The sequence below is a fragment of the Oryctolagus cuniculus genome, chromosome 21 (genome assembly GCF_051225735.1).
Source record: "Oryctolagus cuniculus isolate XC-2025 breed Fujian yellow rabbit chromosome 21, ASM5122573v1, whole genome shotgun sequence".
Taxonomy (NCBI): Eukaryota; Metazoa; Chordata; class Mammalia; order Lagomorpha; family Leporidae; genus Oryctolagus; species Oryctolagus cuniculus.
The window spans coordinates 34,969,394-34,996,521 of record NC_142887.1 but is presented as its reverse complement, the minus strand read 5'-3'; the positions used below and the strand labels follow the sequence as shown (position 1 = coordinate 34,996,521).

The 27,128-nt window shown below is 53.6% G+C and overlaps 2 protein-coding genes across 27 annotated transcripts in view; both read right to left on the bottom strand.

The window, feature by feature from the left end:
• The window catches only part of GNB1L (G protein subunit beta 1 like), an 84,307-nt gene extending 62,739 nt beyond the window's left edge, over nt 1–21,568 (bottom strand). For 4 of the 14 annotated variants that reach the window (XM_089323593.1, XM_089323583.1, XM_089323589.1 and 1 more), the window contains exon 1: nt 7,697–7,836. The gene's annotated coding sequence lies outside the window, so the exon portion shown is untranslated. Of the gene's footprint in view, nt 1–7,696; nt 7,837–21,131; nt 21,213–21,354; nt 21,417–21,506 lie in introns of those variants that run through there. The other 10 variants (XM_051837283.3, XM_089323592.1, XM_051837280.3 and 7 more) reach the window with 8 other exon arrangements.
• On the bottom strand, nt 1,104–21,644 carry RTL10 (retrotransposon Gag like 10). 13 transcript variants are annotated; one of them, XR_016227498.1, is made up of 4 exons: nt 21,355–21,493; nt 21,136–21,212; nt 7,697–7,879; nt 1,104–4,796 (listed from the first exon to the last, which is right to left on the bottom strand). XR_016227498.1 is itself a non-coding variant. In XM_051837272.3 (3 exons), exon 3 carries the CDS (start codon nt 19,034–19,036, stop codon nt 17,837–17,839), a length of 1,200 nt encoding a protein of 399 aa, XP_051693232.3. In that variant the 5' UTR covers nt 19,037–19,234; nt 21,136–21,212; nt 21,507–21,569; the 3' UTR covers nt 17,190–17,836. The 13 variants fall into 13 exon arrangements, 4 of the variants coding, with proteins under 4 accessions (XP_051693232.3, XP_089179706.1, XP_017194184.3 ...); XR_016227500.1 differs by lacking the exons at nt 7,697–7,879; nt 21,355–21,493 and adding an exon at nt 21,507–21,644 and having other exon boundaries at nt 1,104–4,793; XR_016227501.1 differs by lacking the exon at nt 7,697–7,879.
• Nucleotides 21,645–27,128: the final 5,484 nt, after the last annotated feature.

The window sequence follows — 27,128 nt, the reverse complement described above, 5'->3', positions numbered from 1 at the left end:
AAACCAATAGAAAAATCAAAACATCGTACTTAAAAATATCTAAATAGCTGGAAAGACATGAAAGGGAGCAAAGAAGAACAAAAAAGTAAAGAAAAAGAGACAGAAATATTTGACCTAAGCACAACCAGATCAATTATTACAACAAATGTAAACACAACGTGTTCATCCTGAGCCCCAACATTAAGCTTTTTCTGGAAAAAAAAAAAAAAATCCAGTTTTAAGTTATCTAGATGAAATCCAGTCTAAGTGTAAAAGTGTGAGTTAAAAAAGTCAAAAAGATTATAAAGATGTTATACAAATAAAAGCACCTGGAATGTGTTAATCAAAGTAGACTTCAGAAGAAGAAATGTTTATATAATAGTGCCAAGGAGACATAAAAAAAGGCATCAGCCCATCAAGAAGACATAAAAGTACATTTTCAGAATTTCAAACTGCATGGATGAAGAAGTGACAGAACTGAAAGTAGAAACACATACACAATTACAGGTGGATGCTTAACCAACTCCTGAGGGTCACAGACGACCTCGACAACACTACCCACCCCCACAACACCAGACCCCACCAGGAAACTTTCCTCTCCATCAAGACAGGCCACACCCAGGTCATAAAACAAACCTTAAATTCGTGTAAGACGGACACAGTTCTCTATCCCTAAGAAATTCAACTAGAAATCAGGAACAGAAAAGTAACTGGAAAATCTTCAAGTATTAGCAAGTCATCATTGTCATTTTTTAAAATGTATACTTTCATCTATTTGAAAGGGAGAGACACAGAGATTTTACACCTAGCATCAGCCAGGAACTCCATCCAGGGCTCTCACATTGCGTGCAGGGACCCAAGCACTTGGACAAGCATCTGCCTCCTCCCAGGATACACTCGCAGGAATCTGGATTGGAAGCAGACTGCTGGAACCTGACCCGGCAACCTGATGCAGGACATGGGCACCCAAAGCAGTGGCTTGAGCCACTGAACAACACTCAACCTTCAACACTTAAATAAAATGGGTCAAAGAAAGACAGTCAAAGGAAATTAGAAAATACTCTAAACTTATCACATGAGATCACCACACACCCAAAACACGAAGGATGCAACTGAAGCAGTGCTTTGACACTGACGTGTATTTATTCATAACTGACACATACATACATCCACATGGGGTCCAGTGCGGTACTCCAGTGCATGTACACAACATGTAAGGACCAGGTTCATTAGCATACCCGTCACCTCAAATGCTGATCACTCGTGTTGGGAACATGCAGAATCCCATTAGCTACTCTGAGACATACAATTACTGTTCAGTGAGTCACCTACCAAGTTACCCCTCCCACCCAGCTGTACCCAGGCACCCATGGCCCATGCTCCTCCTCCCAGCCTCTGGTGATCCCTGTTCTTCTGAGATCAGCTTTCTAAGCTTTCACACTGAAGTGAGAACATGCAGTAGTTTTCTTTCTGTGCTGACACAATGTCCTCCTGCCTCATTTCTGCTGCTGCAAACGACAAGACTGCATCCCTTTTTATGGCTGAGTACTATTCCACTGCACAGAGGTAACCACATGCTCTTTATCCACTCATCCACCAGCGGAGCACCCAGGTCGACTCCACACCCTGGCTGTGTGAGCAGTGCAACAATAAACACGGGAGTGCAGGCATCTCGTGGACATTCCGGCTTCCTTTCCTTTGGATATGAAAACCCACAGTGCGACTGTTGGACCGTACAGCAGTTCTGGTTCTAGATTTCTGAGGAAACTCCAGTTTCCCACAGGGCTGCACTGATTACCATTCCCATCAACGGTGTAGGAGAGCTCCCCTTTCTCTACATCTTCACCAGAATCTGAGTCTTTATTGCTCATTAGCCATACGAACAGGTGTGATAGTATCACTGTGGCTTTAATTTCCCTTTCCCTGATGATTTCAGATACTTGCTGCCCAACTGTGTATTTTCTCTTCAGACATGGCTACTCAGATCATTTGCCCACTTTCTAAATTGGATTTGGGTGGGGTGGGTGTTGGGTTGAGTTCTTTCATCTCAGCAGCTGGACAGCTTGGAAGTATTTTCTCCCATTCTGTTTCTGTGAAGAATGTTATGGTATTGTGACAGGGACTGCACTGACTGTAGACTAATTTTAGTAGTATGGACATTCAAAAACATTAGTTCTTCAAACCCATGACCACGGGATGGCTTTCCAGGTCTTACTGATCTCTTCCACCCCTTTGTTCCAATTTAGTCCGAGTTATTTTTCAGTTTTTGCTGCTGTTGTTTTAATGGGACTGCTTTCTTCATTGAAATGTTACTAATTTTTGCAAGCTGATCTTGTACCCTGAATTTTCACTGAAATCTCGTCAGTTGACGGGTCTTTGTTTTGTAATTTTGGGTTTTTTTGGTGGAGGTTTTGTTTTCCTGTATGTAGGATCGTGTCGACTGCAAACAGGGACAATTTGGCTTCCTCCTTTCCAAACCGGATGCCTTTACTTCTCACTTCGTTGCTCTGAGCAGCACTCTCAGTCACTATTGATAAGGGATGCACTACTCTGGCATGAGCATGTGGTTCAATGATTTCGGTTTTAAAAATCTGTTGGTCCTTGTTTGGTGTTGGTCTAACGTAGGGTGCAAGCTGGAGGCAGGAATGTATGTGCAGCTGGGGGCAGCATTCCAGACGCTAAGTCCGTCTCTTTCACTGCTGTCTGGGTGACCTGTCCGTTGCCACGTGGGTGCTGAGGTCCCCAGCTTCTATTGTCGAGCAGCCTCTCCCTTCCTCTAAATGTAACAGAGTTTGATTTCCAGTAGTGTGTATATGTGCTCACGGTGGTTACCACCTTGATTTACAGTAGTGTGTGTATGTGCTCACAATGGTTACCACCTTTGTGAACAGTCCTTTTTTCATTATTTAATGTGTCTGAAGTAAGTTTCTCATTGGCAGCACACAGCTGAATTTTGGTTCTCATCCAGTCTATACTATACTCTTCTGGGAGCTGGACCCATTTACATTTAAGGTTATTCCTAATAGTAACAACGTACTTCCGTCATTCTGTCCAGTGTCTTCTGGCTGTCTTGTGTGTCCTGTCAATCTCTTCCTCTCTTACTGTCAAACTTTGTGTTTGGTGACTGCAGTGGTAACGCTTAATCGCTTTCTGGCTCATCTGTGTATCTACTCTACTAATGACTGTACACTTCAGTGGCTTTCCTGAGGGCAGTTACTGTACTGCCTCTAGAGGTAGGACTTCCTGGAGCGCTTCCTGCAAGGCTGGCCTAGTGGTGATGAATTCCCTTAGCTTCTGCTTATCTGAGAAGGACCTGACTTCCCCTTCGTGTCTGAAGGTTAGCCTTGCTGGGTACAGGATTCTCGGCTGGTAGTTCTTCCCTTTCAGCACTCTGAACACATCATTCCACTCTCTCCGGGCCTGCAAGGTTTCTGCCGAGAAGTCTGCCGTCAGCCTAACAGGAGTCCCCTTGTACGTGACCTGGCGTTTTCCTCGTGCAGCCTTAAGAATTCTCTCTTTGTCTTTGACTTTGGACAGCGTGATCACAATGTGCCTGGGAGAAGACCTCTTGGGGTCGTGTCTACTTGGGGTTCGTTGAGCTTCCTGGATCTGGATGTCTGTGTCTTTTCTAAGACTTGGGAAGTTTTCAGCTATTATTTCATAAAAGATGCTTTCTGTGCCTTTCTCCATTTCTTCTCCCTCTGGAATTCCTAAAATGCGAATATTTGTTTGCTTAATGGTGTCCTGTAGGTGTTGCACGCTTTCTTTACACTTTTTCAATGTTTCTTCCTTGTCTTTTCCTGACTGGATTAATTCAGAAGACCTATCTTCGACTTTAGAAATCCTTCTTTCTAAACGATCTAGTCTCTTGTTGTAGCACTCAAATGCATTTACTTTGTTCACCGAGTTCTTCGGCTGCAAGACTTCCTGTTGGTTCTTTTCTTCGGTATCTTTCCCCACACTGACTACATTACTGAAATCATGAATCGACTTTTTCATATCTTCAAGCTGTTGACTGAGATTTGCCTCTATCTCACGGAGCAACTTCAAGATTTGTACACAGAATTCCCTGTCAGACATTTCTTTAACTTCCTCTTCTTCGAGAGGTGCTGTTGCAAGCTTAATGTGCTGCCTTGAAGGTGGCATGGTTCCTTGCTGTTTTATGTTTCTGGTGTCTCTACGTTGGTATCTGTGCTAGTGCAACAGTAATTTTTTCCAGTTTTACAGGTATTTTCTTTCTCTAGAGAAAAACAAAGGTATCGATTTGCTGTGATGTGTCAGCTTTGATCGTGGGTGGGCACAGCGCTGCACTCTGTGTGTGTCTTCTTCAGTTGTTCCGCTAGCCCTAGGTTGTGAGTAGCAGGGCGCACGGTGCTGCAGCCACTTGTGTGAGTGCAGGGGGAGAGCGGGGGGATGACAGCAGAGGCTCCAAAGTGGGACTGTGCGGGGTGATGCACTCCAGCACCAGGTCCAGTTTCAAGACGGCACAGAGCTATAGGAGCAGAGGTCACAAGCAACGAGGGTAGATGACGTGGACTCGTACTCTGACACTAAAACTCTGGCACGCCACTCCACGCTGCGGTCAAGGGTGCTGAGGGCTGGGAGCGTCTGTGTGGTTGTCCACAGGCAACGGGGGCCTCGCTGTCCTCTCTGTGGTGCTGTGCTGGATTCCTGGGCTCCGGGGGGCTCTCACTTGCTCCCCTGCCACTACGCAGCGTACAGTCAGAATGCAGCCGTGGACTCTCTGTGGCGAGCCCTTCTGCAGAGGGCACGAGCGACAGGCAGCTCTACTCAGCCATCTTGCTGAAGTCACTCTCCTAGAGGGAAATTCACAGTGTCAGATGTTGACATCACAAGAAAAGAAAGGTCTCTAAACAGCCAGTTGGCTTCTTCATTAAACTAGAAAAAAAAACAGCAAAATAAGCCCAAAGTAAGCAAAGAAACAATAAAATTACACAAAAATAAATGATAGAGAATAACAAAATCATAGAGAAAATTTTTAAAAACCCAGAAGAAAAAACAGAGGATGTTTTTTAAAAATATCAATAAAATTGGGGGATGGTGCTGTGGCACGTGGGTAAACCCCACCACCTGCAGTGTCAGCATCCCATATGGGCACTGATTTGAGACCTGGCTGCTTCACTCCCAATCCAGTTCTCTGCTGTGGCCTGGGAAAGCAGTGGAAGATGGCCCAAGTGCTTGGGCCCCTGCACCCACGTGGGAGACCTGGAAGAAGCTCCTGGCTCCTGGGTTTGAATAGGCCCAACTCTGGCCTTTGCAGCCATTTGGGGAGTGAACCAGCAGATGGTAGACCTTTCTCTCTGCCTCTCTGTAACTCTGCCTTCCAAATAATTAAATAAATAAATAAATAAATAAATAAATAAAAGGATTATCACTACAGATATCAGAAATGTTAAAAGATGTTATATCATGACCAACTCAATGCACAAAAATTAGATTACTTTAGCAAAAATAACAGTTGAAAGACTCAGAATAGGTGGAGAAAGAGATGACCAGAAGAGCCCCACAGTGATTTGAGGAATGTATTTTCATATTAAATCCTTGCCAAAAAAGAAAAAAGAAAAAAAAAAAAAAAACACTCCAGTCCACATTATGTTACTGGCAAATACTACCAAACATTAAAAAAAATAACACTAGGTTTTTAAAACATACATATTTTTTTCTTCCAGAAAAATAAGAGTAAATTTTCTAACTTTGAGGCTAGCAATACTTTAATACCAAATCAGTTTGCACAAAAATGGAAAACCACTAAACATTATCCCTCATGGATATAGACATAAAATGCCTCAACCACATCAAATCCAGCAGTATATAAAAATACATCACAGTCAGCTGCAGAGTATCTCAGGAATGAACATGATTCAATACCCCAAATCCAAGCACTATTACATTCATACTAGAACACTAAAGAAAAACCACAGAATCAATTAATACAATGTATTGGGCCAAACTCATTAATTAACCATTCATGATTTTTTAAAAAGTTTTGGGGTAGGCATTTAGTATAGCAGTTAAGACACCACCTGGGTCCTTGGTGTGGAGTCCCCACACTGGGCCCCATCTCCAGCTTCCTACTAATGTGTCCCCTGGAAGGACAGTGATGGCTCAAGTGCTTCAGATCCTGCAACCCACCTGGGAGTCCCAGATGGAATTCCCAGCTCCCAGTATCAGCCTGGCCCAATTCCAGCTGTTGCGGGCATCTCAGGGGTAAATCAATGGAGGGAGAGCTCTCTGTCTCTACCTTCCAAAACAAATGTAAAAATAAATAAGTATCAAATACTTTCGATAAGCATAATCCATAAGAGAAAAAAAATGAAAAGCTTGACTTTTCCTCTCTGAGAGATAGGTAACTATTAACAAGGGACAGGAGTGTGGCTGCTTTCCATATCCGAAGGCTCTGCTTCCTGCTAATGCATCCTGGGAAGCAGAAAGAATTCGGGTCCCTGCCACCCACAAGAGAGGCTCAGATGGAGTTCCTGGTCACTCTGCCTTTTCAATACATAAAGGCTGGAAGCGCTGGCATCCCATATGGGCACCGGTTCAAGTCCCGGCTGCTCCTCTTTCAATCCAGCTCTCTGCTATGGCCTGGGAGAGCAGCAGAAGATGGCCCAAGTCCTTGGGCCCCTGCACCCACGTGGGAGACCCAGAGGAGGCTCCTGGCTAAGGATCAGCTCAGCTCTGGCCGTTGTGGCCTTCTGGGGACTGAACCAGTGGATGGAAGATCTCTCTCTCTGTCTCTACCTCTCTCTGTAACTCTTTCAAATAAATGAAATCTTTAAAAAAAAAAAATGCAAAGAGAAATCTATAGACAGGAAGAAAACTCTTGCCTACAGATCTGGCAAAGAATCTGTGTATTGAATCTGAAGAACTGTCAAGATTCAGTAATAAAACAAAATAAAAACAAATTTAAAAAGCAGAAAAGATCTGAATACTTCAACAAAGAAGACATGCTAATAGAAAGTAAGGACCGGAAATCCTACAGAACATCTTTGTTCCACAAGGAAGCACAAGCTAAGGCCACACTGAGATGCCACTGCACACTCAGCAGGGTAGCTAAAGTGCAGCACGTGGAACTGCTGAAGGAATACACTGCGATGGAATTCCAAAACGGCCCAGCCGCTTGGCTGTGAATTTTGGTCATTTTCTTTAAATCGCACAAAAGGCCCCGAATGGAAACCACCCCAGCGTCTGGCAGCAGCTGAACAAACAGTGGCACCTCCACACAATGAAATACACCCGTACTCCACAGAGAGGGTAGGAAGTACTGACACCCGCTTCCACAGGAACAAGTCTCAAAATAATCGCGTCGGGCAAAAGAAGGCAGAAAGAGTAAACAGTGCCAGTCTATTTATGTAAAATTCTAGGAAATGCAAACTGACCCAGAGCCACAGCAGGCGGGTTAGTGGGGACCTGGGGAAGGGAAGTGCGGGGGGCGCATTGGGGGAGGCAGACTTTGGGAACAATGGAGATGTTCTTTATCTTGAGTGTGGGGATGGTGTCACAGGTGTTGAAATGTGTCCAACTGTCCACTTTAATTATGTGACATTTACTGTATATCAATTACACCTCCTCAGTAAAACAGCAGCAAACTCCCCAGCAGCGTGGCAATCCAGTCACAAACGCATTTGGCACAGAGAGTCAAGCCGCCACTTGTGACACCCACTTCCCACATCAGAGTGCCTGGTCAACTCCTCACCTCTGCTCCCAATCCAGGCTCCTGCTAACGTGCACCCTGGAAGCAGCAGGTGGTGGCACAAGTACTTCGGTCCCTGCCACCCACAGGGAGAGTCAGAGCTTCAGGCTCCTGGTACTGGTGTAGCCCTGCTCTGGCTGTAGCAGGCACTTGGGGGGTGAATCAGCAGATGGAAGATATCTCCGCCTTTCAAATAAAAATGAAAATAAAATGTACTACAGATTGGAACAGACATTCCATCTAATCGGACAGATGGAAAAGCACAACGATTTCCAAATACTAGTAGCCAAGCAGGGAAGCACAAATTAGACGCATAATGAAACACTACTGCACACCTATTAGAATGGCTAAAATCAAAGGGGAGAAAAAATCAGATGTTGGCAGAGCCAGCTCTGTGGTGGAGCGGATAAAGCTGCCATCTGTGGCGCCAGCATCTCATATGGGTGCCAGTTTGAGTCTCAGCTGCTCCACTTTTTTATTTTTTTTCCTGATCAAGGCTCGTTTATTCAACAAATCCAGTAGTATTTAAACATAACCAGCACACAAAAGATTTACATATCTAAAAGACTTTTGGGGTTACAAAGAGTTCCCCACAAGGTTCTTCTACTTAACAGATCGTAAAATGTAATCATTGATTACAAGGGTACAATAAAACACCTAAGGGATAAATGCAGGTTTCAGTGTGACTGATTATCTACGTCTCTCTTGTGAGAAGTGTAACAGTGAGATAGGGTTCTTCTTGCCTCTTCCGGGAACCTCCTTAGCCTTTTGTCTGTGCCGGGATGTCTCCATCTATATGCTTAAGCGTAAACAGAAGGGGCGACTGCCTGCGGCTGCCCACATTTCCCCCTTTATTTTTTGAGGCATTGTTCCTGTCTTAGGTTGCCCACGTCTCTTCTTGCCCAGACATCCTCTGAGGCTCCTGTCTTAGGTTGGTACAAGGAGACCGAGTCTTACCCGTCATTGGAATTCAATGCCATCCTTTTTGGCTTGGGGGTGAAGCTGTGAGCGCAACTTTAAAATCTCAGACCAAACGGCACCAAATAACACAGAGAGGCATTAGAATATACAGGGGAGGCACAGAAGAAAAAGCAGGGCTGCTCCACTTTTGATCCAGCTCCCTGCTAATGCACCTGGGAAAGCAGCAGAGGATAGCTCAAGTACTGGGCCCCTACACCCTTGTGGGAGACCTGGAAGTTCCTGGCTCCTGACTCCAGATTGGCCAAGTTCCTGGGGTTGTAGCCATTTGGAGAGTGAGTCAGCACATGAAAGGATCTTTTTCTCTCTCTCTGAACTCTGCCTTTCAAATGAACAAATCTTAAAGAAAATAGAAGTATGCTACTTTAAAAAAGTATCAAGTGTTGGCAAGAACATGGACAACTGGAACTCATCACTGGTGAGAATATGAAGTAGGTAGGTGTGCTAGAAAATAGCTCAGCAGTTTTTTACAAAATTAAACATGCATACATCACATCACTAGGTATTCCATTCCTAGATTGTCGCTCCCCCTCTTCGTGGAGGAACGACACTGGACCCTGCACTGTTCTTTTGTCTGCTCGGCCCTCCCCGGGTTTGCTGCTGGTTCTTCCCGGGTTGGCTGCCGATCCTTCCACCTCCGTGGAAGGGCGGTTCCCCCTAGCCACTTTCCCCACTTCCGCGGGGGAGCGGCACACTGCCGGCCGGCTCTCTCGGGGGCTGCTCAGGTGTTCCTTCAGATAGATGTTCCTGGTGCATGTTGTCTCTCTCCTCCTTTATAGTCCTCTTCCACCAATCCCAACTCTGCTACCCACACGCCAAGTACGCTGCTCTCCTCCAATCAGGAGCAAGATCAGCTCCTGCAGCTCAGTCAATCAAATTGACGAGAGGCAGCTGTGTAGAAGTTGTTTCCTCCTCTCCCAGCGCCATATTGTGGGAGAGCAGATGCATAGAATAAGTCTTAATTCCAGTAACTTAGTCTAGTCCCGAGTTGCTCCCCACACTAGATACTTAGAAATGGAAACTTAGGAGCAAACAAAAACCTGTACACAAACGTTCACGGTAGCTCTATGCATAAACACCCAAATGAGCCTGGACGCTGGGCAGCAAAGGAACAAACAACTGACGAATACAAAGACGTGTGGGAGTCTCCAGGGAATCATGCTGAGAAAAAGGCCATCTACCGTACAATCCCATTTCTACGGCATTCTGCAAAAGGCAAGTGTGTGACAAGTACCCCAGGCAGAAGTCACTGCACAACACTCCACCTAGGCTTCCAAATCTCTGATTTATTTGAGAGGCAGAGACAGAGCTTCCTGCCTGCCAGTTCACTCCCCAACAATGCGATAACTGGGACTGGGCCAGGCCAAAGCTGAGAGCCAGGAACTGAATCCAGGTCTCCCCAGTTGGTGGCAGGAACCCAACTACTTAAGCCATCACCTGCTGCCTCCCAGGGTCTGCATTAGCAGGAAGCTGGAGTCAGGAACCGCAGTCTGGCATCAAACTCAAGTACTGCAACATGAGTCGTGGGCATCCTAACCAGGGTCTTACTCTTGCCCTCATATGGACTTAAAATTAATCAGCGCCACCCCTAACACACACAAGTTGGTGGCTACCTGGCGCCTTCATCATTACCATGACTTTCAGAACGCACCTTCTTCCCACACCAGGGTGCTGCTCTCCCCCAGCCTGAGACAGGCAGACTCAGCATCAGCGGGTCCCACAGGCGAACAAGAACACGGCCCAGGCCATGAGGCCCAGGTATGGCACGGACTCCATCCTGCCTCCTGCTCACCCTGCACCACACACGGAATAGGAAAGGCACTCCACGTGCAGGCCCATCCTGAGCCTGCCCCCTACCCTCCTGCCCGCAGCCTCAGCCGGTGATCCTGTCCACACCAGACCTGTCCCAATATGGGAGCCACCTGGCAGTCTGTCTGCTCACGGGCACACGTCCTAGTGCTGGGGCCACTTCACAGCAGGACACCAAGGTCTGAGCACATGGGTGCACTGCACCCTCCCCAGAGCTTGCACCCTCCTAGGGTCAGCATCCCATGCTCGGCCGTGGTTCTCTGCCCAAGATGAGGGCAAGGGCAGCCCGAAAGTGATGCCTCAGCTCTACCCAATGCCAAGAACACAGCCTCCTCCCAGAGAGGCCAGAGCTGGCCCCGTGGGATGCAGAAAAGCCTCCGGGACAGTAAGAACCTATCCCACTCCCTGTTGCTTCTGGCCACAAAGAACCGGACATGCCCCCAGCCAAGGAAAACGAGCAGCAGCTCCCGCTCAGGCCCACGGGCTCCCTGAGCTGACCATTAGGGGAGTCCAGGTCTCTGCCAGCGTCCCCTGGCACTGGCCTGGCTGGGAGAAAGACCAGATCAGGCTGCCCACGCCACTGTGGCCCCTCCCTGGCCCAGAGTGCGGGAAGCAGGGCTGCCCATGGTAACTCAAACTCCACAAAGGCCCCATTTCGGGCCCGGGTTGCACTGGGTGCTGTGGAGTCAAAGGCGCACTTCATAGCTCTGTTCCAAATCCGGGCATTGTCAGGCCCTCTCCCCTTTGAAGCCTTGCTGAGTGATTGAAGCGCCTACTTTCTGAGGGGCAGATAGCACCGGGCCGGTAATCTGACTCTAAGCCACGGGATAAAGGTAGTTTGTTTCCTCTCAGCCCGTCTGTCAACACCTCCTCAGTAATTAGCCCTAATTATTACAAAGGGCCAGCCTCCCATTCGGTTATTAAATCAGAAATAGTATCGTGGCCGGGCATCTGTCAACACCCTGCCTGGCGACCTTCGATGCATTGAATCCTCTGTCAGTATCCGCCTTTGGGAGCGCCCAGGCGGGCAGGGAGGCAGCGGCTTCAAAGATGCAGATCCCGGGGAGGAATTCCAGGGAGGCAGGAGGGCGGCTGCCGTGGTGGGAGCTGGGCAACCCCCCCCAACCCACACACCGCCCTGGCAGCAAGTGCACAGCACAAGAACAGCCCCTCCCCTCCCCCCAGGGCAGAGTCCCATGGGTGATAAGGCACCCCAACAGCCCCTCCCCTCAGAGGGCAGGGCGCCTCCAGGCCCATGTTAGCACATGTGTCTCCAGGAGGGCCAGGCAGGCTGTAGCCTTGACTGACAGCGGCCCACAACAGGCTCTGGGAAAGTGTCCAGGAGGGGGCGCTGAGCCACACACAGCCAGGGCACCAGGTACAGCACTGACCACAAGCAGGAGCCAGTTCCTGTGGCCTGCTCCTCTCCCCAGCGGCGCTACCAAGTCCCTGCCAGATGACCCAGGCCCCCACCGTCACACTGGCAGGGCCAGGCCAGGGCAGTGGGAGATGAGAACCCAGGTTCCCTTCTTCCTTGGTGAGGTATAAAAGGCAGGGCACGTGGGGAATACAGGGCCAGCTAGCCCCACACTTAGGCTCCCTGAAGCTGCAGGGCAGACTGCTGGAGACCGGGAGCGGAGAGGAAGTACCCAGGCAAGGGGGCTGCTGGGCCACAGGGCAGGCTGAGCTGGGGGAGGGCAGGAAGGAAGCCCAACTGGGACGCTGTCAGCCGGCCTACACCCCTTACAGGCAGCGGTGGGAACCCGGCCAGCAGTGGGGCCGGGGAGAACAGAACACGTGTTGGTTTATGGGAAGCGTGGCCATTCCTGTGTGCCAGCAAGCACCAGCACTGGAGCCGGCTCTGCTGTCTGCCCCACTGAGGGCAGAGACAATGCCCACTTGTGTGGGATGGGGAACGATCCCCTGAGACTGGCGCCCGGGCAACAGGTCCAGCTGTGGTGGGGACACTTCCTGACAAGGGCTCCCAGGCAAGGCTCCTCCTGTGGCAGGGGTCACCTCGGGGGGAGGGGGACTTTTCCTCACATGCACAGGTAGCAGTGTGGCTGGCCAGGAGCATGCCCCATGGACTCAAGCACCCACTCAAGGGCACTGTTGGCTGCGCACTCCCACACATGCAGGTGACACATCTGCCACAGCCAGGTCTACACATGTGCAGACGAGGGCAGCAGCCAGCACTTCCCTCGCTGAGGGACCCCCACCTGCACAGCCAGTAACACAGCACCACCCCCGTGGCCCATAGGCTGCAAGACCCCACCCTGGCCAGGAGCCCCCAAGGCCCCAGACACCCTGCGCTGCAGGGACAGAATGGGGTGGGGGTAGTCAGAAGTCCCTCTGCACTCATCTCTCCCCTCCCCCTGCCCCGCACAGCCCCACCAGCAAGGAGTTGGAAGAACCCAGCAATGCAGCAATGCAGGAGCAACCATCACTCTGGTCTTGGGGGGCGGGGGGGCCAGGGACAGGAGGGAAGGAACGGCCGTGCTGCAGGCACTATGCCCGTCATCCAGAGGCCACCACGGCCCAGGGAGGAACGGAGGCTCTGCGGGCTCCCAGGGCCCCGTCTGCTCTGTGCTTTAACAGCCAGCCTGTTTCATCTGATGGAGACTCCAAGTCAAGCAAGCAGTGCAGAGGGATGGCAGCAGAGAGCCAGGCGTGTGTGACAGGGACAGCGCAGCAGGACAAAGGCACCGAGCAGTGGATGCAGGGGACAGGAGACATGGACCTCCTGCCAGTCAGGATGGAAAACACCAGTCCCAGCTCACTGGCTTCGCACATCAAAAATTTATTTCTTGCTCATGTTACACACCCATCACAGCGGCAGAGGGCCCACGGCCATGAGGACCGCAGCTCCTCCCTCACACCAGCCCCACTGACAATGCACTCAAGGTTTAATGTGAACAGCAAAACCCAGGGAGCACAGAGCGGCATCTTAATCCAGCCAGGCAGGGACTAAGACATTGTTTCTGAAGAAAGAAAAAGCCTCGGGCACAGAACCGAGGGCAATCTCACCTCTCACACAGGCCCGGGTACTCAGCACCCCGGCACTGTTCAAAACTGCAAACATGCAAAGCACAGGCGCCCAGTTTGGGCCCTGTTCTAGGGTGGGCGGTGTCCCTCCCCTGGCTGTTCTGCTGGGACCCCACAGTCCTAACTCCTGCATGGGGCTGTATTCAGAGACAGGGCCCTCTAACAGGTAACTGGGGTGTGGGTGTGGGCCCCACCCTCTCACCAAGCTGACTGGTGTCCAGTCAGGGTACACACAAGGGACTCAGGGGGGCACCGCGCAAGCCAAGCAGAGGCGTCAGGAGAGACCAGCCAGCAAAACCTTGGTCTTGGTCTTGCAGCCTCTGGAACTGAAGACCGCAAACATCTGCTCGAGCTGCCCAGCGCCAGGGTCAGGTGGGGAGACTCGGCCCCCACCTGCAGCGTGGCACAGGCTCAGCAGAGCATCTGCTGGCTACTCACACGCCCCAGTCCTGCAGGCCCTGGGCCTCAAGGGGCTTCCACACCCTCGGCGTCTGGAACTCCAGCCCAGCCCCGTGTCACTTGTGGCTGGCTACGGTCCTTCCTGCCTCTGGGTTAGCAGGGAAACCTGGGCCCCCAGGGGACTGAGGCAGCAGAACCCTGCCCAGTGCACCCAGGGTGGGTGTGTGGCATGAGCAGGAACCCAGCGGGGCTGCTGAACATGGGAGGTATTCATCGGGGACCGCGTAACCAGGGCCGCCCTGGCTCCTGCTGACACCACGGGCAGCAGCTCCATGTGCTTGCTCCTTGGGACCGGGTACCTGAGCTTTCTCATTCAGCTGTTCCTACTGCATGGAACCCTGCGAGGCAGCCACCACAGCTGAGGTCCTAGAAAGGGAAGGGGTGGACGTGGTCCTCACGTAGAGCTCATCACAGCTCTGTGAGCACCAATCACTGACTGGCCAGCTCAGAGAGTGCAAGCAAGTGCGCCTAGAACCTTTATGTGGACAAATCACCTTCGCACTCCTGCCAAGAGAAGTCTACTTCTCCATCCCATCAGCAAACCCCAAGCAGCTCAAACAGGGAACACAACCCACCCATGTCTCCCTGTGCAACTTCAAGGTTTTTGTTCAAGGAAATCTAACGTACCTGCGATACAGGCAGGGACCTGGCTTTCCTATTTCCCAGAAGCCAGCGGTCACCCAGCTGCTTGTCCTGACTAACCCATTCCCCTCCCCTCACCAACAGCGTGTATTAAATCTCCATGCTTCTGTGGCTCCATTTCCAAATTCTCTTTTCCCTGCTACACCGATACCCAAGTGCTTTAAACACGCAGCTTTCTAAACCATCCCAGCATCTCACAGGCCCTCATGTCCTGGACTTCCTGTTTTAGAATTCTCCTTGGAGACGGGCACTTTGAAAGCCATCCCCTTAGCGCTCATCACGTCCTATCCTTGGGAAGTAAAAACTGAATGTCGCCAAAGGAAGTGAGGGACAGCCGCTGGAGGCCGGCCCAGCACCCTGGCCATGCTGGAGCTCGCCACTGCAGACTGCAGCTCAGAGTCCCCTCCTCCAGGTTGCTGGCCCACGTGCGGGCGGCAGGAGGCCCACAGCCTCCTCTCCCAGGCCCTCCCTTCCCCTGCCTGGGAGCAGGAAGGCTCCTCAGTGCGGGCAGGATTCGCACTGTCTGTCTGGAAGGCTAGGCCAGAGCGCCGCCCCCTCCTCTACCCCACCCACACAAGCACCTGCGGTCATCCCCCTTTCCTCTCCACAGTGGCAAAAGCCCAAGTGCAATAAACAGGACCCATTTTCCAAATTAAGACCAGGTCACCTGGGACTCTCCAGCCTGCCTGGGTTGCCACTGATGGCACTGGGAGAGGTATGGCGTGTATGAGCCACGCCCCCGAGAGCTGCCCCCTGGGACAGGGTCAGCAGAGAAGCTGCAGGGATTCACTTCAAGTCCACTAAATGCAGACAGGGAAGGCAGCTGTGCAGAGGCCAGTGAGATGCAGGTGGCAACCCCCACAGCCAGAGCCGCCGGCCAGGCCATCCCAGCGCTGTGACCTGGCACAGAGGCCCTTCCCGCATCACGCCGCAATCCAGCCTCCACCCTGGCTGCTTCTGTCTACTTGGCATAGGTTTACTCCCCACTTATTCTCAGAGTTCCAAGCTATCCACGCCTTGGAGCTCACACATAAAACCAAAGGGACCCAGAGCCTTTTTTAAAGTGACTGTTATCTAATAACCCCCAACAATTTCCAGATGTTTGCTTTTTCTTAAAATAACTGCTATTGTCCCAGAACGGATATTTCTTCACTCCAATCCCCTCCCTGGGGCCTCACAGCTCATCTCCAGCTATGGGGAGGAGGGTCCTGTTCTCAAGGGAGATGGTCCCACAAGCTGCTGCAAGGGGCCCCGGCCCCCACAACATTGAGTCAGAGCCCCAGGGGAAACACAACACTGATACTGACCTGAGCCGCTGCGACAGCCACACCACACCACACGCTTGGCCGTGGATCCAGCACACGTTTAATGAGCACCTGTGTACCACAGACCCAAAGCCAAGACAGCCCTTGCCCTGCCGTAGTGGCTCCCATGTCATTTACAAAACTGGGGGTTTCAAGGGTTCAATCTGTGATGTACAAGGGGCTGCCAGTGCCAGAGGGAAGGAGGCACTGAGTCCCACCCCAGCATCTGATGAGAACCAGGTGTGGCCAGTGTGTCACCCACTCCACAGCAGGGAGCGTGCCTACAGGTAAGCTGGCCAAGGGGCTTGCAACCCTCCTTCCTGCACCCAAACCTCAACAGATCAGGCCACAGTAAACCCACAGGGAAGCTGGACTCTCAGCCAAGATACCGTCCCACTGGGATACACCACTCACGATGGCCAGGACAGGCAATCAACCAAGGGGCACAGATAACACAGGGACCGGTGCTGTGGCACAGCTAACAGAGCTGCTGCCTGCAGGGCTGGCATCCCATATGGGCACCGGTTTGAGTCCTGGCTGCTTCACTCCGGCCCAGCTCTCTGCTATGGCCTGGGAAAGCAGAAGATGGCCCAAGTGCTTTGGTCTCTGCACCCCAGTGGGAGACCCAGGAAGCAGCTCCTGGCTTCAGATTGGCCCAGCTCCGTCTGTTGTAGCCATTTGGGGAGTGAACAGCAGATCAAAGACCTCTTTCTTTCTGCCTCTTTGTAACTCTGCCTTTCAAAATAAAATAAATTTAAAAAAAGAAGTCAGGTATCTTAAAAAAAAAAAATGTCAAGCAACATAGGCTAGGTGATGGAATAGCATTACAAAAAAAAAAAAAAAAAAAAGGCCGCAGCTCACTAGGCTAATCCTCCGCCTTGCAGCACCGGCACCCGGGTTCTAGTCCCAGTCGGGGCACCGGATTCTGTCCGGTTGCCCCTCTTCCAGGCCAGCTCTCTGCTGTGGCCCGGGAGTGCAGTGGAGGATGGCCCAAGTGCTTGGGCCCTGTACCCCATGGGAGACCAGGAGAAGTACCCGGCTCCTGCCATCGGATCAGCGCAGTGCGCCAGCCGTGGCAGCCATTGGAGGGTGACCCAACGGCAAAGGAAGACCTTTCTCTCTGTCTCTCTCACTGTCCACTCTGCCTGTCAAAAAAAAAAAAAAAAAAAGACCTTGTTGCTTGTGGCACCCCGATGAAGGTGAACCTGGAGGACAACATTAAGTGAAATAAGCCAGGCACAGAAAAATACCACATGACCTCATTCATATGTGGATTTAATGGAAGCAAGAGGGGATTATAAAAGCTATTAGGGCAACGGGAAGAGGGAGAGAGGGACGATGGACACAGGGCATCCAAGTACAAAAAATAAAATCTAGTGTTCACAGCACAATAGGGCAACTACGCATACAACAGAGCACCATGTGTATGGGAGAACTGGAAGACAGGAATTCAAAGGTTCCCAACACAAAGAAATGACCCCTGTTGAAGGAGACAGGAATGTTAACCACCCTGGCCTAATCACTACTCGCCGCGTGTATACAGCGGGTCGTTAGCTAAGTTCCCTCTACAATGAAATGGTACAAAAATGTGGGGGGAGAGACAGGACCAGAGGCAGTCACCAGGCAGCGACCACACCCAAACAGGACAGGAACCCAGCCCAGTCCTGTCCTAGCCAGTGCTGGACACAAGGCACCTTTCATTAGGTGACCATGATGCAAACGCCCGACAGGGGACGACCCAGGGAGCGATGTCCCAGTGGGAAGAGGTCCAGGTACGGCAGCACTCCCAGGTGAGGACGCAGCTGGGCACCTGGAGCAAACAGGAGACGGAGGGCGTGGGGCAGAGGCTGGGGGACAGGGAGTGGCTTGTGCCCAGGCATGGAAGGGCCTGAACAGGTGCGCATCCTCAACCGGCTGTGAGGTCACCTGGACCAGTGGGAACATCACTCTGCCCCAAGTGGGGGTCCCGGGGCTCCCCGGCCTCACAGGCTGCTTCGTCACAAGGGGCACCACCACTGCCTGGGTCACGTTCAGAACCCAGGGATGTGGGCCGCGGAACAGAAGAAAATGATGCCCCCCCTGGGGCCCCCGGGGTACCCACCACTTCCTGTGGGGCACCCGAGGACACCTCCGGATCTCCCTGCGCATCAGAAACCTCTTTTTGGGGTTCTGGACCCCCTGTACAAGTCAGGTCCGGTTTCTGGGCAAGGGGTCTCACGGATTCTGAAAGTACAGGGGCAGGTTTGGGGGCTGCTGCCCCCACAGCACCAGCGCTTCTGGCGGAACTAGAGAGGGCAGGGGTGGGCCCAGGGGCGCCCTCCTTGGCCAGCTGCTGCTCAGCCAGGCCATCTCCGGGTGCAGAGGCAGGTCTAGGTGGAACAGCAGGGGTGGCCGGCACTGCTGGGGCAGGCCTGGGGACAGCACCCATGTTGAGAGCCAGGGCTTCCGAGAACCTAGCTAAGTACTGCCTCACGACAGGCAGCTGCGAGGCCACGGGCGGCTGGCTCGAGGCCGGGGGCAGGGCGCAGGGCACTGCGGCGCGGTACTCAGCAAAACTGTGGGGGTCTTGAACAACTTCCTCCAGATCCTGGCAGAAGAGCTCGTAATCGTCAGGCAGAGGCAGATCGCCGTCGAGGTAGGGGGCTGCCCAGGCGCGGGCGCGGCCAGTCAGGCGCCCGAGGATCTCACAGACACGACTGAGGTTGTCCTGGTAGTGCTCGAAGCGGAAGGACATGTAGTCACCCAGCTGGGCCAAAAAGCGGTCCAGCAGCCAGGGGGAGCCATCAAAGGTGCCTGGGTCTGAGCCTGGCACCCAGTGGAAATCCACCCTGAGGGGCCAGGGGCCAGGCATGCGCCCCGCCGGGGCACCCCTCTGGGCGGGCTTACCACTGGGAGCACCACTAACCGGGCTCTTCTGCTCCATGACTGTGCGCACGCACACAGGGTCCCCACAGCAGGGCCTCTCAATCCAGGGGTCCACCAGGGGGGTGTACGCCACCCCAGGAGAGGCCCGGTCCATCTGCTGCCAGGGGTGCGCGTTGGCGTAATTGGCTGCTGCCCGGATGGGGTTACGAGGGCCTTGCCGCCAGCGCCGTCCGCGAGGCATGCTGGGAGCAGAGGGCAGACAGGAGCTGGCGCAGGAGGGAGGGTGTGGATAGAAGAGGCCCACAGGCCACCACGGGCTGTGGCTGAATGGGACGTGGCAGAGCCGGGAGCTGGCAGCTGCGGCCTCAGGAGAGCTGAGCCGAGCCGGGCCGAGCTGAGCCGAGGGGACTGTCAGACGCAGGCCATCCTCCGAGGCAATCTGTCCAAAGACAAGTGGGAAAGCGGGAACTAGGCCCAACCATCACCACCACGGGCCAGCAGCAGGAGGGAGCAAGCAGGCAAACCCCTGAGACCCAGGTAGGAGCCTGGAGAGCATAGAGCAGCCCGGGGTGGCTGGCCGGGGGAGTCCACGGGAACAGGCAAATGCCACCTGTGACGTTGCCAGGGCTAGGTCCGATGCGAGATGCTGTCTATCCCAGGAGAACGTGGGCCAGGTGTTAACTGTCAGGGACTCCCAGGACAACAGGAGTGGAGATGTCCCAGAGGGCTGCAGTCGTGCCAACAACACCCCTCCCAGCCCGCCATGCGATGAGTGTGACCATCATCACCCTGGCACTGCGGTGACACGGCGTGGCTGGGGGCCACACACCAACCAGAAGTCGCAGAGCCAGCAGCACCCGCCTCTAGAGACCGCAGGCACGACCACCACACGTCACACAAGCTACACGCCAGGCTTCAAGGCTGGCTGAGTGGGCGTCCGGCAGCCCCGAACACCATGAACCACTGCGTGCCCAGAGCGTGTCATGAGGTTCTTGCCTGGCCTGGCCCAGCCCAAGGCACACCCAACAGAAACAGGGTGCCTGGCTGTTACCTGCTTCCTGCAGGCCCTCCCCAATGCCTTCCAAACTCACCTCTCCCAGCACTGAGTGCCACCCGCACCCCAGCACCACCTTCCTCCATTCCCAGTCACAGCCCAGCAGCCTAATGTAAAATCCCGGAGTCCTCCTCACTGCACCCGCCCCCTCTCCAGTCACCCCTGCCAAGAGCCTGGAGTGCCCCCATCTAGCGGCTGGACCTGCCCCTCCTCCAGAGATCACCAGACAGCAGCAGTGACAGCTCTGCCAGGACACGGAACCCTCCTCCGAGGCTATCGCTCTGTCCAGGTCAAGTGCAGCGCCCCCTCCCCCATCTCTGCTCACTCAGGACCTCTGTGAGAACCCCTCTGTTCCACCCCGGCTCTCGCTCAGCCAGCATCTAGGCGCACACAGGGTCTGCACGCCCGATTTCCGACTTGCATCCCACCCTCCATCACAGCATGCGCCGCCAGGGAGGTGTGGCAATGCTGGCTCCTTCCACCCAGCACCCCTAGGGCGCTCTGCCACACTTGAAACTGCCAGGGCCACCAGCATCACCTGCCTTTGCCACCCCCTACCTCCCTGGAACCTTTTAGATGTGGGCCCCACGGCGGGGGATGTCTTCCACCTGAAACCCCAGCTCTTAACCCTGGCCTACCTGCTCCAAGAAAAAAAAAAATACAACACACTCTAGCTGGCTGGCAGCAGTACCGCCCACAGTACCTGCCCTTCACAGAGCTCTAACCCACCTAGGACAAGGCTAGGCGTCAGCTGCCCCCAGAAGACCACAACCCCATGCCCAGGAGCCACTGCGCTACCCAGACCTCTGCCTTCCCTTGTCCCCAGTCTCGACGTCCCACCGCCTCCACTCCGGACGGTGGCCCTGCCGGCCCACCGGTACACCTGTGTGCTCCCCCGCCCGCCCGCCCTGCACCTCTCGGCCCTTCTGAGAACCCTGTTCGCCCACCACTTCCCTCGCCTTAGCGATCATTTGGGGTTGGCTGCTTCCTCTCCGCCACCTTGCCCGCCCGGCACCTGGGGGACTGCGGCCCTTCTCCTGGACTGGACAGCGCTCTACAGGCAAAGAGCAGCGGGACCACACGGCGCATGTGCAAAGTCAAAGGCAGCGCCCGGGACGCCGGAGCGTCCCCTTCTCCGAGGAGACCCCAGGGGCCCCGAGAGCAGGACTTGCCCGAAGCCTCGAAGCCAGTGGAAGGCAGACGACTGCACCGCCCGCCCACCGCCCTGCGGCCGCCATGCAGGAAGTAGACGAGCATACAAGCACCCCCGTCCGCCACGTACCCACCTACCGCAAAGACGGGGTCCAGGCGCTCCGCAGCCACAGACCGGGAGGGCGACGGCGAGGGCGAGTCCAGGCGCCACCTGCAGTGCGGAGAACGAGATGGGACGCCGTGAGAGCAGGCACGGGGGCGAGAGCTGCCCCCTCGGACGGCAGGAACCGACCCAGAGTCGTCTCCGCACGCCCCTACCCAACCCCACGACCCACAGAACCCCCGGCGCGGACCCAGAAAGTGTGGCGTGCCAGCCGGAGACGGACCAGAACCCAGACCGGGAGCCCCGATCGCCCCTCCGCGGGCCGGGACTCGGGAAAGGAGGCAATGGCGCAGCTCCGGGCCTGCGCACGCGTGCCGCCCGAGCGCCCGCGGCCACACTGACCCGCCAGCCCAAGACGACGACGCCCTCTCCGCAGCGGCGCGACGCGCAAAGGCCGACGGCGCCTCAGGCCACGCCCCCGGCGTGCGCGCGGCCACACCCTTGCGTCGTCGCGCAAGCTCCCGGCACGCCCCCTCGCCCGCCTCCCCGGCGGGCCGTGCACGCGCGCTCCGCCGGCCGCGCCTGCGCCGTACTCCGTGGGGCTGTGGCCGCGCAGGCGCTCCCGAGCTCTTGCCAGCGCGGCAGCGCGGCGCGGGGGGCGATGGGAGCGCGACACCTACGCCGCGCCGGGTGCCACGAGAGCAGGCGGGGCTGCGTGCGCAGGCGAGGAGAAGCTCCTAGAAGTTTCAAATCCCTCAGTGCCTGGGGCCGTGGCAGGGGCCGCCCCCCGCGTCCCCGCCATTAGCTGCCCTGGCGCCCGCTGCGCGACCGGAGGGCTCCGGGGGAGGTGGGAGCAGCCTGAGGATCTGAGAGCGTTTGAGCCTCGTGGGTGCCCCGTGGGCCGGCACGGGTGTGTCTGACCGCCCGCAGGCAGCCTACCCGAGGCAGCAGAGGCGGGCAGGCGTGTGAGACTCCTCGTCGGGGCTGGGGTGTGCTGCCCCTCCCCGAGACGAGTCTGGACCCAGAGAGGAGCGCACAATGAGGGCAGGCTGCCAGGATACCCCCGTGGGGCGCGCCCAGCTCCCGCTTTGACAAGCCGGCGGACCCCACGGATCCTCTGGGTGTCCAGACTAGAGGGGGATGGGCGTGCCGGTTGGAAACCCACCCCACCTGCAAGCCCTCGGGTCAAGGACCTGGATGCAGGCCCGGAGTCCTTGGGGCTCCCCTGGGAGATAAGGCTGCTCAAGGCGAACACACAGAACACACCGACTCCCTTTTGTCCTGGTCCAGCGACTCCTTTCATGAAAGATCTCTGAAATGTTATCTGCATTTACACCCAGACTTACTGGCTTTGATCCTTCGGACGCGAATCAAAGATGACATTGTACCTCCCCCCCCGCGCCCCGCCCCGGGTCTGTGCGACTCTAATGCCCGGGCCAAAAATAATAAAAAGTGGCACCCGGCCAGGAAACGCCCCCGCGAAGTGTGAATGAAACTTGGAGTTTTTCGGTTGTGTCTTTCCTAATTGACCTGATCATTTAAACTTCCTCCCTCAGGGCAGAGGGGGGAGTTCCCGTCAACGCAGCTTAACCTCAAGGCTCTGAGCAGCTTCCGGTCAAGGCCAGGCTCTCGGCCCACAGCCAGCCCAGCCCCAGCAGGCCTGTGCAAAGGCACCTCCAACTGGGCCAGGCACGAACCTTTTTTTTTTTTTTCTTTTCTTTAAATGAATATAATCAAATAAAGAAATTTTGCCATTCTAGCCACTCTTGGGTATCCAACTTGGTGGCATGAAATAAGGTCCTTGTCTTCTAGCCATAAATCATTCAAAAATGGGGCCAGCATTGTGGCTTAGCAGGTTAAGCCTCTGCCAGCAATGCCAACATCCCATATGGGTGCCAGTTCGAGTCCCGGCTGCTCCACTTCCGATCCAGCTCCTTGCTAGTGCGCCTGGGAAAGCAGTAGAGGATGGCCCAAGTGTTTGGGCCCCTGCACCCACGTGGGAGACCTGGAGGAAGCTCCTGGCTCCTGGTTTCCAACTGGCCTATCTCTGGCCATTGCAGCCATATGGGTAGTGAACCAGTGGATCAAAGAACTGTCTCTTCTCTCTCTAACTTTGCTGTTCAAATAAATTTTATAAAAAATCTTTAAAAAAAAAAAAAAAGAACTCAGGGTAACAGTAAGCATGCTAGTCAACTTTCTTTTTTCTTTATAAGATTTACTTATTTATTTAAAGGCAGAGTTAGAGAGAGAGAGATCTTCCATCCACTGGTTGATTCCCCAGATGGCTGTAATGGCCAGAGATGTGCCAATCCAAAGCCAGGAACCAGGAGCTTCTTCTGTGTCTCCCATGTGGGTGCAGGGGCCCAAGAACTTGGCCCATCTTCTACTGTTTTCCCAGGCACATTAGCAGGGACTCGAACTGGTGCCCATAGGGGATGCCGGCTCTGCCGGCAGAGGCTTTACCCACTAAGCCACAGTGCCAGCCCCACCAAATTACATGAAGAGAGTACACCTGACAAGGCAGGTGTGCGTCTCAGGAAGGAAGCTAGGGCCGGTCTGCATCAGTTTGGAGTTACTATAAAAGTTGGGTGCAGGCCCTCTGTTTCTCCTCCCCCTCCCTCCCCTCGGCTATCATTCTTGGGTGGAGGGTTTTCTGGGATGCGGAGTTCCTGAAATTCCTCTTAGACATTCACAATGCACCTACAAGCCCCCTTGGTGTGGGTGGGGAAGATTCCCCCCCCCCCAGCTGCCCCCTGGGATAGGGTTGGGACCCACCTAACAAGGTCATTAACAAGAGCAGCACTTGACATATATAATTGCTGTTCTGCTTTCTTCCGCATTTCTTATTCAACCACACAGAAATTCCCGTTATCCTCAGCCTCCCCACACACATAGGCTATTGTCTACCTAGCTACATGAACATAATCATTTCCATCATCAGTTTCCTAAGCTTTGGGGCCTGCCCTGTGGTATAGTAGGCTAAGCCTTCACCTACGGTACTGGCATCCCATATGGGCGCCGGTTCGAGTCCCAGCTGCTCCACTTCCGATTCAACTCTCTGCTGTGGCCTGGGAAAGCAGTGGAAGATGGCCCAAGTGCTTGGGCCCCTGGTCCTGCAGGGAGACACGGAAGAAGCTCCTGGCTCCTGGCTTTAGATCAGCTCGGCTCTTGCCATTGTGGCCATTTGGGGAGTGAACCAGCACATAGAAGTCTTCTCTCTGTCTTTCCCTCTCTCTCTCTGTAACTCTGCCTCTCAAAAAAAAATAAAATTTTTTCCATAGCTTTTCTATCACCCCAGAAACTCTGCTCCCCATGAATTGACTTCCTGTGCCCCCGCCCTGTCCCGCCCAGGACTTGGGCCATCTTCTACTGCTTTCCCAGGCCACGGCAGAGAGCCGGCTTGGAAGAGGAGCAGCCGGAACTAGAACCGGTGCCTATATGGATGCAGGCGCTTCAGGCCGGGGCTTTAACCCACTGCACCACAGTGCCCGCCCCTCCCTTCCTTTTTGAAGCTGACTGACGTTCCGTTGTCTGTTTCTGCCACATTGTTTACCCACCCTCACTTGAGTTCCTTCCATCTTTTGGCTGTTGTGAATAGTGGCACTGTGAACACTGCTGTACAGGTATCTGTTTGGGTCCCGATTTCAGTTCTTCCATGGAAGCAGAACCCTTGAGAGTGAAATTGCTGAATGCTGGAGTAGCCTTTTGTTGAACTTCTTGAGGACTTGCCAACCTGGCTTTCCCATCAACAGTGCATCAAGGAGTCCAGTCTCTCCCTGTCCCCTGCAACCCTTGGTTATTTATTTATTTTTTTGTAATAACCTCCCTCATAGATGAGGTGAGAACTGGCATCTGTTTTGCATTTCCCTAATGCAAAGACATCCTGTCCTGTTTATTGGCCTTTTAAAGATTTTTTTTTCTTAACTGTCTTCCACTGCTTTCCCAGGTGCATTAGCAGGAAGTTGGATTGGAAGTGGAGCAGCCAGAATATATAGGGGGATGGCAGCTTCAACGGTAGCAGCTTAACCTGCTGCACCACAACGCCAGCCCCTATTCATTCTCTTCAATATTATTTTGGGGCCAGCGCTGTGGCATAGTAGGTTAATCCTCCGCCTGCGGTGCTGGCATCCCATATGGACGCTGGTTCACATCCTGGCTGCTCCTCTTCTGATCCAGCTCTCTGTTGTGGCCTGGGAAAGCAGTAGAAGATGGCTCAAGTGCTTGGGCCCCTGCACCCACGTGGGAGACCTGGAAGAAGCTCCTGGCTCCTGGTTTTGGATCAGCGCAGCTCCAGCTGTTGTGGCCATTTGGGGAGTGGACCAGTAGATGGAAGATCTCTTTCTCTCTCTGTCTCTCCTCTCTCTCTCTGTAACTCTGCCTTTCAAAGAAACAATTTTTAAAAAAAAATTATTTTGATACCAAAAAATTTGTTTAATTAATTAATTTATTTGAAAGGCAGAGTTCAGAGAGGCAGAGGCAGAGGCAGAGTTAGAGAGGTCTGCCATCTGGAATGGCTGGAGCTGCACCGATCTGAAGCCAGGAGCTTCCTCCGGGTCTCTCACACACGAGCAGGGGCCCAAGCACTTGGGCCATCTTCTGCTTGAACCAGTGCCCATAAGGGATTCCGGCACTGCAGAACTCATTTACTAATATGCAGCTTCCATGGATTGTGTGAAGACCTCTCATACACAAGAATTCCATTTTTTGCATCAAAATAAACTTATTTTTTTAAATTTACCTTGCAATGCCACTTTCCATGAGCATTCTGAAGTGCTCTTGTATGGGACGCCACGCCCACTCGGAGAACACGGTTTGGTAGAATCCCAGACATGCACACCCTGGGGAAGCCATCCCAACAATACAGCCCCTCTGATTTCCTCCTGCCCTTTCCCCGGCTTCTCTCCCTCCACTTCCAGCTCCAGCTGATCCTCTCCCTTTCACCACTGATGGGTTTGTGTCTGACTGTTAAGAATGTTTTTCTGTATCTGTGAAGCAGAAACAGAGAGTTAGAAGGCAGAGAGGTCTTCCATCTGCTGGTTTATTCTTCAAGTGCCCACAACAGCTGGGACGGGCCAGGCCAAAGCTGAGAGCTGGGAACTCAATCCAGCTCCACTCCCAAGTGGGTGGCAGGGACCCAAGCACTTGGCCATCGCTGCTGTCTCCCAGGGTCTGCCTTAGCAGGAGGCTGGTCTCAAAGCCTTACATTCCAGCTGGGTATGGGTGTCCCAAGAAGCATCCTACCCAGAGGCTAAACACCTGCCCTTCTGATTTCTTCCTTCCTTCCTTCCTTCCTTCCTTCCTTCCTTCCTTTCTTTTTTTTTTTGGGGGGGGGACTTATTTATGTATGTGAAAGGCAGAGGTAGAGGTGGGAAGAAAGAGATCTTCTATCCACTGGTTCACTCCTCAAATGGCAGCATTGTTAGGCCATCACAAAACACACCAAACACGGGAGTAAGGGAAAGGGTATATTGGGGAAACCTGACAGACTGGAAGGAAGGCACAAGGAAGGAAAAGGAGAGAGAAGGAGAGTGTAAGAGAGAGACAGAGAGGAGAGGAACTAGTGAGGAGAGAAGAGAGAGAGAGAAGAGAGAGCAAGCAGGAGATATAAGAGAGCAGAGAAAGGAGACCAGAGGAGGAGGCTAGAGAGAGCCAGGTGTTCAGGAATAGGCCCTTTTAAAACTTTGCCGGAGGGTGGGCAGGGAAGCAGGGGCAGCGAATCCCATTAGGATAGGGGTAGAGCTGACACCAGTGGTTGGGCCATGTGGCCACCTGGCTTTCAGCAATGGTGGCGGGAGCCAGGGCATAGGATGTAGATCAGGGTATAGATCGCGCCATAGTTAAGACTGCGGGCATTTTCCTAACAGCAATGGCCTGAGCTGAGCCAATCCAAAGCCAGGAGGCAGGAACTCCATCCAGGTCTCCTGTGGGTGGCAAGGACCCAGCTATCAGAGCTGTCACCTGCTACATCTCAGGGGTACACTGGGAGCGGAGCTGTGACTTGGGGCGTGCGTGTCCCAAGCAGTG

Excerpts from the sequence above, each read along its gene's own strand:
- RTL10 (XM_051837272.3), bottom strand. The coding sequence starts at position 19,036 with ATGCCTCGCGGACGGCGCTGGCGGCAAGGCCCTCGTAACCCCATCCGG.